The sequence below is a fragment of the Podarcis vaucheri genome, assembly GCF_965113315.1.
Source record: "Podarcis vaucheri genome assembly, chromosome: 4".
NCBI lineage: Eukaryota > Metazoa > Chordata > Lepidosauria > Squamata > Lacertidae > Podarcis > Podarcis vaucheri.
In genome coordinates this window covers 31,308,749-31,320,805 of record NC_138762.1, presented here as the reverse complement: position 1 = coordinate 31,320,805, position 12,057 = coordinate 31,308,749, and the positions used below count along the sequence as shown (strand labels likewise).

Below are 12,057 nucleotides of genomic sequence, written 5' to 3'. Positions count from 1 at the left end.
ATGTATTTGTTCTATTTTTAGACATCTTTTGCATTATAAATTCTGTTCTCTTGCACCAGTGTTAATGCTTTAAGGTGGCAGTTAAGTATTAAATGTGTTTCAAAGTGTTAATTTTGTAAAAGTTTATTTTTCAATGAATTTAAATAAACTGCACTGAGTATTAGCGTTTTGTCTCAGCTGCAATCATTACCTGCTTTTCTGAAGGATCATTTCTCTCAGAGGCTTTGCATTGCTCCAGATGTTTCTGATATACAGTACATGGCAAGGGAAGACTATAGCCTATGAGTTATTTGCCCCCTTCCCATATAAAAGAGCACATGGTCATTTTACAGTAAGGCATGGGTGTTAGGAGCTAACTCCCTAGTTCACATTCCTCCCTAAAGCAATTCCATCTTAAACGGAGATAAATGATAGTGAGGTGTGAGAGTGGCCAAGGTTTGCACCCCACGTGCACTTTTGTTGTAAAAATTAAGACACCTGCTTCTAGGTGTATGTAGCTCTGTTGCGCTTGGCTATATTCATAGAATCACAGAATTGTCAAGTTGGAAGGGACCATAAGGGTCACCTAGTCCACTTTGAGACCATGCACAATTTAATCGCGTGTCAGAATGCTGGGTTTTGCTTTACAGAAGGTGCTTCTGTGTCTTCCATTAGGGCATCCTGTACTGTGCCTCTTTTCCTCAGAGCATCCCTGATATGGATCAGTCAGCTCTTGGGAATATGCTGCTAAACTTTCTGGTACCAACTCGATTTTTCTTTTCTTTTTCCCCACAAGCCTCTAGCAGAATTAATAACCTCTTCTTTCTATTCAAAGCCGTCAACAGAAGCCTTTACTTCATCGCTTCATTATGCCTTGAGATATGATGACTGTGCTATAAACAGGCGGTGATCATCTTTACTTATTTCAGTGCAAATGGCAGGGGGACTTGACATATGAGAGATTAAGCATTTGCAAATTGCTTATGCAGTGCATTCAGTAATGTACAGCGAAGATGCATCAGTACTTCATCTTCTGTAGAACAACCATATTACAATGTTTGTTAGGTGTGAAGCAGGCAACAGGAATGCAGGGTAGCCCTGTGTACTGGCAGCATTCCCCCTTCTGCACAATTATTCTGAAGGAAGCGTCTGGCTTGCATAGAGGAGGTCCCTGGCTCAATCCCTAGCATCTTCAAGTAGGCCTGCAAAAGGCTGCCTGACTGAAATCTTGGGAGAGCCACTGCCAGCTAGTATGGACACTGGAGAGCTAGATGGACAATAGTATGACTTGGTATGAGACAGCTCCCTATGTTCTTAAGGGAGCTGCTTCAATAAGGGCAGGGTTTGCTCCTCAGGGATGCAAATGATCTCCCTTTTTCCATGCACATAAAAGCTCTCTTCAGCTAGTCGATTATGCATTGTGCAGCATCACTGAGGGTGAGGCCAACACAAGTTCCTATTGGTCACTTCACCCACAAAATACACATTGCGTATAGGCAGTGGCCATTTTGCACAGGGGATGCATTCCTGACCCCCGCATGCATGTGTCGGCGGAGCACGTGTAAGCCAGTCCCTCCTCTGTCCAGCCCATTTTCTGACCACTTCCAGGTTGCAGTGATGCACGCGTGCACAGACAGTCGTGGCCTGTATCTGCCTTGCAAACTGTTGGGAACTGAAAGCATACTCACTAAGTGAAGTGACAAATGGTATCTATGGAGCGATTTGCAGACAGACAACTTGAAATTGTAACAACAAAGGCTTAATCATAGGAGCAGGTCTAATGAAGTCTATGTGACTTAGTCATGACTTGATGTAAGTCTCGGTGATTTATCTATTCTAAGCATTACAGCCCACTTTCATTTTGAACACCCACCCAAATCCAATAACTATTTTATTGAAAAACGCTCAGGATCAGTGGGCAAATATCAGTTGTATAATTTCTTCAAAATGCAAAACATTTCCTTCTAGGAACTGTTGAAACTTCACTCCCCCTCCCCGAAAACATATTCTACTTTTAGTACCGTGGCCTGAAATGCACCTAGAAGCTACACAACCACTTTGTCATGCCCCCCCCAAGCAGTTGTTTCCAGACCATTTTACATGTGTGCATTATGCCTTTGAGGAACTGCATGGAGGAGCTTCAATATTTACTTCCACAACCTCTCACTCTGCATTCTCTTGCTGTCCTTAGGCAACGGCCCCACAAACATTTTTACAAACCAGCTGCAGAATTAAATAAGGTTTCTCACACACCCTTAAGCTGACAATGTAATTGGAAAGCTTTACCAAGACAATGGAATTCTTTTCAATATGCTCCATATTTTATTGCGAGTTTTCAAATCTCCCTCATTCTCCCTGTGGGTATTCTTAACACGATGGCATCAGATACCTTTACCTCAGGAGGTTATGATGAATGCTTGTTCAACTGGCTGAAGAAAAAGCCATTTCCAACAGGGCTATCCTATTTAAAAGAGAATTGCCCATTGGATGAAGAAGCCCTTTAACTTTGCACCTTGGAAAAAGCATGGCAGTATTGTCCTTATATCCTTGTTTCCACTTTAAAATGGTGGAGATTCAACATCAGCTATCAAAACAGATAGCTTTCAGGCAGTGGAAGTCAATTCCCTCCAGAGGAAGGAATTAATATTTTTAATCAAAGAAAAAACCATGATCATAGAGTTATTTAAGTTAACCGCAGTCACCAACAGGCCAGTACTGTCCTGAAGTCCAGGAAGAAACATCTAACAAAGCTACTAGAGATCGGGGGGGGGGGACCCTATTCTTCCCCCTGTAATGTACTTGATTCTGGGAAACCACCAACAAAAACGTAGGTGCTTGCTCTCGGCCCTGGAAATTGTCTTCGATTATCCATACAGTTCATTAGGCACAAGAGATGGTTATGAAATCTTGGTCGGCATGCCAAAGTCCACTGTGATGTTGGTGTACAAAGGGTTGTGTTCCACGGAGAGCAGCTTGTAAGAGCAGGAATTTAGCCCGTCTGTTTTCCACACTTGAGATACCTGACGCAAGAGTTTCATTCTGAACAATTAAAAATAAAAATGGGTAGGGTGGGGTGGAGAGAGAACAGAAAAAAGGGCATGAATTAAAACGTCATGAAGGTTCTGTTTTAGAGACAGGTACGATATGTAAAGCTCTGAAAGCAGATGAATCTTAAGTTGCAGTGGCCGAAGATGCAAACTGCAGTTTAAGAGGCAATACAGACCTGAGCAAGGACAACTTCTATATATGATATATTGTCTGGCTTGGTGTTTCACAATCCATTTATATGGGTACCGTGCCCACACTATGCTTAGACCAGGGTTAGTCAATGTTGTGCCCTGCAGATGTTGCAGGAGACAATGCCCATCATCCCTGACCATTGGAAATGCTGGCTGGAGCTGTTGGAAATTTTAGTCCAAAACTTCTGGTGGGCACCATAATGGCCACCCTGGCTTAGACCGTATGTCGCATTTTCACCCATTTCCCATCCACCTAGTTTTACTACCATAATATGACTTCATTGACTCACCTCTGTCGATTTGCTTCGTTGCCTTGGTCTCTCGTGTGGAAGATCATTGTGTATTTGGCCACATGAGGAGAAGGCCGGATAACCTTCATCTTCTGCATTTCAACTCTAAATGCAAATATAGCAATGATTTGCAAGCATGTCATGGAGATTGGGGGGGTGAGGCTTGAGAATGATGATCAGAACCTCCCAACCTCCCCCAGCTCAAAACTATAAAACAATAGGCATCTGACTCACACTCCCTCTAGTGCATCAGTGCGCAGGTCCCTATAAACTTCAACTGAAATGACAGCCACACTGCGCATTTTTGTACAAGCTGTAATGGAAGACCCTTAACTGTTACCTTTGCTATTAGAAATGTGGGGCACCGTCTCAAATTTTCAGATATCCCTCAGTGGGGGTGGGGCAAACTTTGGGGCCTTTTAAATTCATTTAGCGCTTCCAATCTGGCTGTGCAAATAAGAGAATCAAGGCTAGCAAGTGCTAGTTTGCTTCTTCCTAATCCGGTTTCCTTGTGGGTGGGCCATAGACAGGTTGTCCATCCGCTGATTTAAAAAACCATCATATTCTGGTTAGAACCCCACTTCACCCAAAGGCATGTACTGAAAGAGATCATGGGGGCGGGGGATGCAGCTTGCACCTGACCTTAGCTGTTGAGTATAGCAGATTAATTACATACTATATCTTTAGGTGCCAGGTGAAAAGGTTTTTCTATATCCAGGCCTTTGGCTGATTAACATTCTATGGCCTTTAAAATGTCTTTGTGGGAGGTGGGCTCCTGACCCCTGGGTGTAGACAATACTGAGCTAGACAGACCAGTGGCTTAATTCGATATAACATAGCTTCCTATTTTCCTATAGTGCACATGCCAAACAGAGACACTCAGAGCTGTAAAACAACCAGTGAAAGAAAACCAATAATGATGGTATTACAGCTCAAGACTTCATTTGCTTAGGGATTCTAGGCAGTCACGTTGAAGGGACAAAATCCACGGAAGGCTTTTTACAATTAGAAGCAGTTTGCTGAAGGACAAGGCCTAACTAATCACTAGTAACTAACAGACTCAAAAAGCAGCGCATCAGTACAGCACTGAGCAAAAACAAGTTCTAAAAAAAGCCACCAAACCCAAACAAAAAAACACCAAACCCTTTCCCACTCTGCTTTATAACCCGACTTCTTTTTGTAAGAGTATAACAGAGGGAACTGCTGCCCTCTATTGGACTCATGGATAACAGAGGCACCAAGGACATTCTTTTTGAGTATGGACGTTCTCTAGCCCAGTGGTTCCCAGTTAGGGGTCCGGGGATCCCTAGGGGTCCAGAGGACACACACCCAGGGGGTCCCTTGCCATAGACTCACTTATCTTGTTAATTGCACAGTAAAAGTCATCCACGGATCATCTAGCCTCTGTTCACGACCAGCACCTGCTTGCTGGCAGGGGAAAAACTTGTGGAAAATTTTCTGGATGGCAAGTGTGCTGGGATTGGACAAAAACCTCTGATACAGTTTCTTAGGGCTCTTGCAATTGGAGGGGGATGGGGGAAGAGAGAGTGCAAACAGCTTGCTCCACAGGGTAGATTCACATGCTTATCATTAAAAAAAATATGTAAGCAATCCCTTCCCCTTGCTCTCTACTTTTTAACTGAAAAGAACTTCTATTTGTATTCAACGACTATCAGGTTTAATGGTCTATCCCACTGCTTGTAGGTAGGGTTTTCTTGCCTTATGCATTTGGGATTCTTGTCTCATCTTGGAAATCCAACAAGGGAAATAGTTAAGCCAGTGGTTTTCAACCAATGTGCCGTGGCACCCTGGGGTGCCTTAAATGATGGTCAGGGGTGCCACAGGGAGCACTGGCCTCCATCCCTCTTTCCTTCCCTCCCTCCTCTGATACCCTCTCACATCTCTGCTGCCCAAAGGCTGTTTGTGGCAGCAGCCCTGGCTACAAAGCTCCCCAGGTAAATGGTGCCTCTGGGGCTGGCCGGGGGGCTGGTTTCCAGGAGCTGAGGCAGCCTTGGAGTAAGCAAGTAAGCAAGCAAGTGGGTGAGGGAGCCCAGCCAGCCAGTCCACCAAGCCCTTGCTGTTGGGAATGGACAGACAAGTGGGAGGCTGGGAAGGCGCTGCACTTTCTTGTGCTCGCTGTGTCAAATGCCTGCCAAGAAGAGGGGAGAAGAGGGAACACTTCACAAGGAAGGGGTGAGGGGCTGCCAGCTCTGCAGGGAAAGGGTGACTTAACTAGGCTTCTGAGGCTCAGAGCATGTTTTCCCACAGGGGAGTTACAGAAAGAATGCAGTTGGTCAAGGGAGCCATGGACTCAAATAGGTTGAAAACCTCTGAGCTAAGCAATTTGCTACTATGGTTAGCACAACAGCTCACCCTCTGATGATTTAGTTTAGTGCTAGGGCTGGGCGATACTTCCTTTTCAACATTGTGATATATCAGCAGCTAAATACCAGTATACGCTGACATATCACCATGACTGGAATTTATCTCGGCTGCTTCTTCCCACCTTTGGGAAGGAAGAAGCAGCCGAGATACATGGCCCAGTCCTACACAGTGAGAGAGTCGCGATGCCTCTCAGGCTCATATGCAAGCCAAGGAGCATTGGGGCTTTGATGAACTGCTCAGCAGGGGGGTGGAAGAGGCCTCCCGCCCCCCAACTGAATGAGCCAGCGGTGGGCTGGAGGCTCCGTTAACTGCTTGGCTGAAGGGAGCGGCAGCCATGCACCGCTCAGCTGAGAAGCGGAGGGAGGAACAAGCTGTATTGCTCCTCTCCAATACAGCTTGTTCCTCCCTCTTCCGGTGTGAGGGCAGAGTGGGATAGTGCCTTCACTCAGCTGTATATCGCTGGTGAAACCACTGCTGTTCCCAAGTCCCTCTGCTACCAGCGCCAGCTGGAGGAAGCCAAGTGGTTTTGCTTGCAATAAAGTGAAGCCACCATCACGGTGAGGGCCCAGGCCTATTTAGTGCAAAAGGCAGCCTGCGTGGATGTTGTTTCCATGTTTTCTGTGGGAAGCTATGTGGCTACATTTGGGGGTGGGAGGAAACAGATGTACGGCAGAATCCTAATAAATTAAGAAGTTGGTTGTTCCTATTAAGCAAACAGCAGAAATAAAAACCTCACTCAAAATAAGTACTGTATTTAACTAATTAATCTCTTTAAGCCAGGGATGAAACTTGGGCACAGGAGGACTAAATAATAATAAATTATTATCATCACTACTAAAGCTACTACTGCTACTATTACCAACATTACAAAATTCCAGCTGTTTTCTATTTAGTCTTCACCAATACTGTATCAAGCCCTGACCAAGCCTTCACCTATGTCTTGAAGGTGCAAGATCCTTCAGTTAGCACAACCATATGCTGCAAAGTTTTGCTAAGGTGTACCATCTCTGATTGCCAGGGACGCGGGTGGCGCTGTGGGTTAAAGCCTCAGCGCCTAGGGCTTGCCGATCGAAAGGTCGGCAGTTCGAATCCCCGCGGCGGGGTGCGCTCCCGCTGCTCGGTCCCAGCGCCTGCCAACCTAGCAGTTCGAAAGCACCCCCGGGTGCAAGTAGATAAATAGGTACCGCTTACCAGCGGGAAGGTAAACGGCGTTCCGTGTGCTGCGCTGGCTCGCCAGATGCAGCTTTGTCACGCTGGCCACGTGACCCGGAAGTGTCTTCGGACAGCGCTGGCCCCCGGCCAATAGATGTGAGATGGGCGCACAAACCCCAGAGTCTGTCAAGACTGGCCCGTTCGGGCAGGGGTACCTTTACCTTTACCTTTACCATCTCTGATTACAAGTAAGGAATGGCATGTTTGAATACTCTCTCATATAAAAAAAGCCTTCTGCAAATAGAACACTTGCACGTTAGGGACACAATTGCTTTTTTATTTTATTCAGTTGTAGTGGAGCAATGGAGACAAGTTTTTCCTACTGTCTGGGGATAGGCAATTTGTGGCAATATCACAAATTTTAGGGTCCGTTTTTAGTATACCTACAAACCTTTGCCTACTAGGGGCTAACCCACATTTTCTTCAAAAAATTGCTTTGCACAGGTAACGACCATAGAGGTGTTTTTTTTTTTCAAAAGTAGGGGGTCCATGGCTTTGGCTTTTTAAAAATAGGGGATCCTCAATAATTAGCTATCTGGGAACCACTGCTCTAGCCACAAACTGCAAATTACATACAAGAATACATAGGAATCCCCCAACCAAGGAAAAACAGTTTTCTGATGAGGAGATTAGTAGCACGGAAGCCTGCCCACCACATTTCCCCAGGAACTTTTTGTTCCCCCAGCTGATTTTTTCCCCTTTGCAGAATTCTAGACAAGACTTTATCTCCATTTACAAAATTCAAGTAGGACCCTGCAGGAGGCGCAGCAGGGATTGGGAATGCAGAGGAGGAAGTACAATTGCACACACCACTTCCATGTTCCTTAGCTTCTCCTCTCAACTCTGCTTTTCCTTAAGAGGGGGAGGAGAAGCCACCAGGAGCTGGCATGCCTGTGTAACATGTAGTTCTGCCCATGGTGAGCCCCACCCAGAAATGCACAGCTGCTACCCAGACCACACAATTGCAGATGTTGCTGCATGTTGGTCCTACTCCATGTCCACCAGAGCTCCGGGGGACTAGAAATTGCTGCCAGCACTGGATTTCAGCTCCTCCAGGCTTTGATGTACTCATCTCAGGGGAAGGGTATATGCACCAGGGACTGTAAGCTGGCAGCGACAATTTATCTAGACTCTGGAATAAGATGGTCTGCAGATCATCATAAAAAAAATTAAGAGCCACTCCTTTAGGCTATTTTATCTTGGAACCATAAAATAAGTAGCTGATGTTGACTGATAGCGCTGGACATGTGCAGCATCCATGTACTTATTGATAAAGCCTTCACTGGCAAATAAACAGACCTCAGTGAAGGGTACAGGGAGAAAGAGAAGCCAGAGATATGGAGAGACCCCGGATCAAATTACCAGTTGACATGGTTGAAAAATAACTCCTTTTTTAAACAGATGGTTCACAAGATGCAAGGATACTTATGGTTTTCGATAAAGAAGAAACTAAATGCCTCCCTACAGGACCCAGCTGATAAATAAACTTTCAGAGACTTCCGGAAATGGCGGATTTCCTCTGACCGGGAGGAATCTGCTCCGTGGAAATTTGGGTCTGGCTGCCACTGCGAAGGCGGAGACCAGTAAAAATCACAGGCGGGAGAAGCCTGTGAATGTGGGATTCGGCGGGCACCTTTTGCGCCATCCCTACTCACGAGGAAACCCGGTTTTGGGGATCCGGAGCAACGTGGGGTGAGCGGTGCGGTGCTTCGAATCGTCTGCTTCTTCCACGGAGCGAAGCCGCATAGCTGTTGCCGGAGAGCATTGACTTTTTCCTGTGGACAATTTGACTCCAAAGTAATCACCCGTGAGTAGAGCTGAGACGGGAGAATCGGATTTTAAACGTTTAATTTGGCATCGAAACGGGGAGGTTCAAAACAGGAAGTCCGCCTTCCCTATTTGTAAACAGACTGAGGCAAGGAGGCTGTAGGCTGAAGTCTTGCAAAGCCTTTTGTAAAAGACTAAATTTCCATCGGTAAAGAGCATAAAACCCCCCTTGGAGGCAGGAGAAGAGGGGGGAAGTTGTGGACTGAGTATGCCTGCAGGAGAGGGTGAAGGGAGTTAAAATACCGCTGCTCTGACCCTGGAAATGGGATGCCAGTAGGACTGACGTTTTGGAATGTTCATTGACAGCACTTAGAACGTTCCTTGACAGCTAGCAAAGTAAGAGAAATACATTGTTTCTATTGTCTCCGGCTGCTTCTAAAAAGGAGTAAAAAGTAACTGAAATCTGAAACTAACTTTGGATTGTATGAGTTGCGTTTAAAGGGGACATTGTTGACTATTATAAATAGAAACTGTTTCCCCCTAGTGGAAGTCTCTGAAATTGGTTACTTTATAAGAGCTGGGCTAGGGGGATTTCCAGCTGCAAGATAAAAATTGTGAGACTCTGAGATTGACCTTGAATCTCTCAAGTGTTATGGCAAATGGAAAAGAAAAAACAGATGAAATGTCGACAGAAGAGGCCTTAGTGGTCGCATTAGTGAAAATAAACGATTCGCTGGAACAGCTTCACAGGAAAACAGACAATCTGGGACAAAAGGTGAACACCAACACAGAAACCATCCAGAGATTGATACAGGAATTTACCTTGACACGGCAAATTGTGGAGGAGAAAACCCTTGCTGCTAAATGTAAAACAATACAACTGGAGTGTGAGAGAGCCCCATCCATTCAAAGGCAACTCGATGAACATAAGTTGACATCTGTTATGATGGAATTTAAAGAAAAACAGATGAATTTGAGGACCACAGCCCTACCTGAATTGGGAAAGGAAAGCTTGACAGAGCTTCAGGAGGAGACAGGACTAACATCGGTTGAGAAAGAGAGGCTTTTGGGGGTCAGTATGACCGCCAAAAATGTGAATTTATTTAAGGGTAACTGTGAAGGACGTTGGATTGAAGAGAAGGGGGATTGGGAAATATGGACAAATCTGAAGTTGCTATTGTTGGGCCGAGCTGTTGTGGTGGGGATGAGGGTTGCTGTGTTGCCGGGGATGTTGCTTTTGTTCCAAATAGTGCGAGTTTTGGATGGGATGGATTGTTTCAGGAGGTGGCAGAGGGATGTTTCTGGATTTGTTTGGCAGGGCAAGAAGCCTAGAGTAAAATTTAAGATATTGACGGATGCTAAAGAAGGAGGTGGACCTGCCCTGCCAGACCCCTAAACTTGGTTGTGAACCATCTGATTTTTGCTGGCTGAGAGAATGGTTGTCTCTTGGAAGCACTGAAGTGTTGGATAATGGCAGATGAAGTTGAGGAACTAGATGGACTTGGCGGAAAAGACTGGCAAGATCCGAGATCAGGGAGAAGAGTCGGTGGAAGAAGACTGGGGAAAGTTTAAAGATTATTTACAGAAATATTGTAAAATTAATGAATGTTAGAAGAATGTTGGAATGAAGTTATATGGCTTCAGTAGAAATGTTATAAGGAATTAAGTATAAATAGATTAATAGAGTATTAAAGGAAAATAAGGTTAAAATGTGTTAAGATAATTATAAGATAGAAAACAGGGGAAGATGGAAAGGAATTGCTGAAATAATTAATAGAAGTGGAATACAAAAAGGGAGGTGTGAGGAGGCCGTGGAAATATGTGAAAGAAAGATAAGACATTGGAAGTTTTTTCTTTTTTTCTTTCTTCTCTTTTGATGTGTTTTAAAATTGTTTTTGGTTTTTTTGTTAATTTTTATGTAGTGTTTTAGTATTGTAATGTACTACTTTTTCTTTGTTTTTTCTGTGTTTAAATTGTTGTAAAAGGAATAAATATTATTATAAAAAAAAGATAAATAAACTTTCAAAAAGAGCCAAAGTTGACTTCTGGAAAAAATAACGCTATCAGTGACATTTTTTCAAAATTTCAGCAGCATTACTAATGCAATAAGGCACATGCTGCACCATGAAGATGGCTGAGGAAATAAAGTGCCACCATGTTAATTAAATCAATTGTGTCTGATGAAGTAGACTCTGGTTGTTTTTTTTAAAGAGGCTTATACCATAATAAATTTGCTAGTTTTTAAGGTGCAACAAGACTCTTTGCTGTATTTCCTGCAAGAGATAAACACAGCTGGGACTGAAAATTGCTGCCATCTACAGAAAAAGACTGCCTCTCAATCCCAGCCCATCCCTTTTTAGCATTCAGTCAAGAGGAACAATGCTTCTATCTTTCCTTTTTATCAGCTTGCAGTATTTATTTTCTTGTAAATGGCAGTTCTGTTGACATTCAGAGAGGAAGGTAAACAGAAAGGACAAGTTCTCTGAGGCAGCAATAAACAGATCCTGTAACCAAAAGCCAATCAAACTGTAAACGCAGCTGGCAAGCAAGACTCCCCAACAACAGCAAGAAGAGCCAGCAGTTCAGAAATGCTGACTTATGAGAAATTTGATTATGATACACATCTTACAGGAGACTTAATGTTTTAATATTACCATGATTACTGTTTTCTTTTTAATTCCACACACTGCACATTTCTGTGGCTTCAATGTGTTAGAAATTGCTTTTTCTAGCGACAGCAGCAGGAACATAGCATAGCAGATATGCTAGACATTTGTACCTCTCTCAGTGCAAAGCTGTCAATGTCCAGAAGTTTCTCAAATTTCTACAAGAGAAGTTAAAAATTTGAAATGCAGTGGTACCTTGGTTGTTGAACTTAACCTGTTCCAGGAGTCCATTCGACTCCCAGAACGGTCCAAAAACCAAGGCGCGGCTTCCGATTGGCTGCAGGAGCTTCCTGCACTCAATTGGAAGCCACAGAAGCCATGTCAGACATTTGGCTTCCGAAAAACGTTCTCAAACAAGAGCACTCACTTCTGGCGTTCCGGAGCCGATTTGTTCAACAACAAAGGCTTTCGACTACCAAGGTAGCACTGTACTCTTAAAATATCTGCACAGTTTGCTGCTAATAATGAGCACAAGATATTTGCGACAGACAGAATTTGAGATAACACTGCTTTAAGCAC

The 12,057-nt window shown here is 44.2% G+C and overlaps 1 protein-coding gene across 3 annotated transcripts in view; it reads right to left on the bottom strand.

Moving 5' to 3' along the window:
- Positions 1-107: 107 nt before the first annotated feature.
- Positions 108-12,057, bottom strand: part of B4GALT4 (beta-1,4-galactosyltransferase 4) — a 30,096-nt gene continuing 18,146 nt past the window's right edge. For all 3 annotated transcript variants that reach the window (XM_082221598.1, XM_082221597.1, XM_082221596.1), the window contains 2 exons: positions 3,509-3,613; positions 108-3,018 (listed from right to left, as the gene is read on the bottom strand). In XM_082221598.1, coding sequence (XP_082077724.1) covers positions 2,877-3,018; positions 3,509-3,613 — 247 coding nt within the window. In that variant the 3' untranslated portion in view covers positions 108-2,876. The remainder of the gene's footprint in view (positions 3,019-3,508; positions 3,614-12,057) is intronic.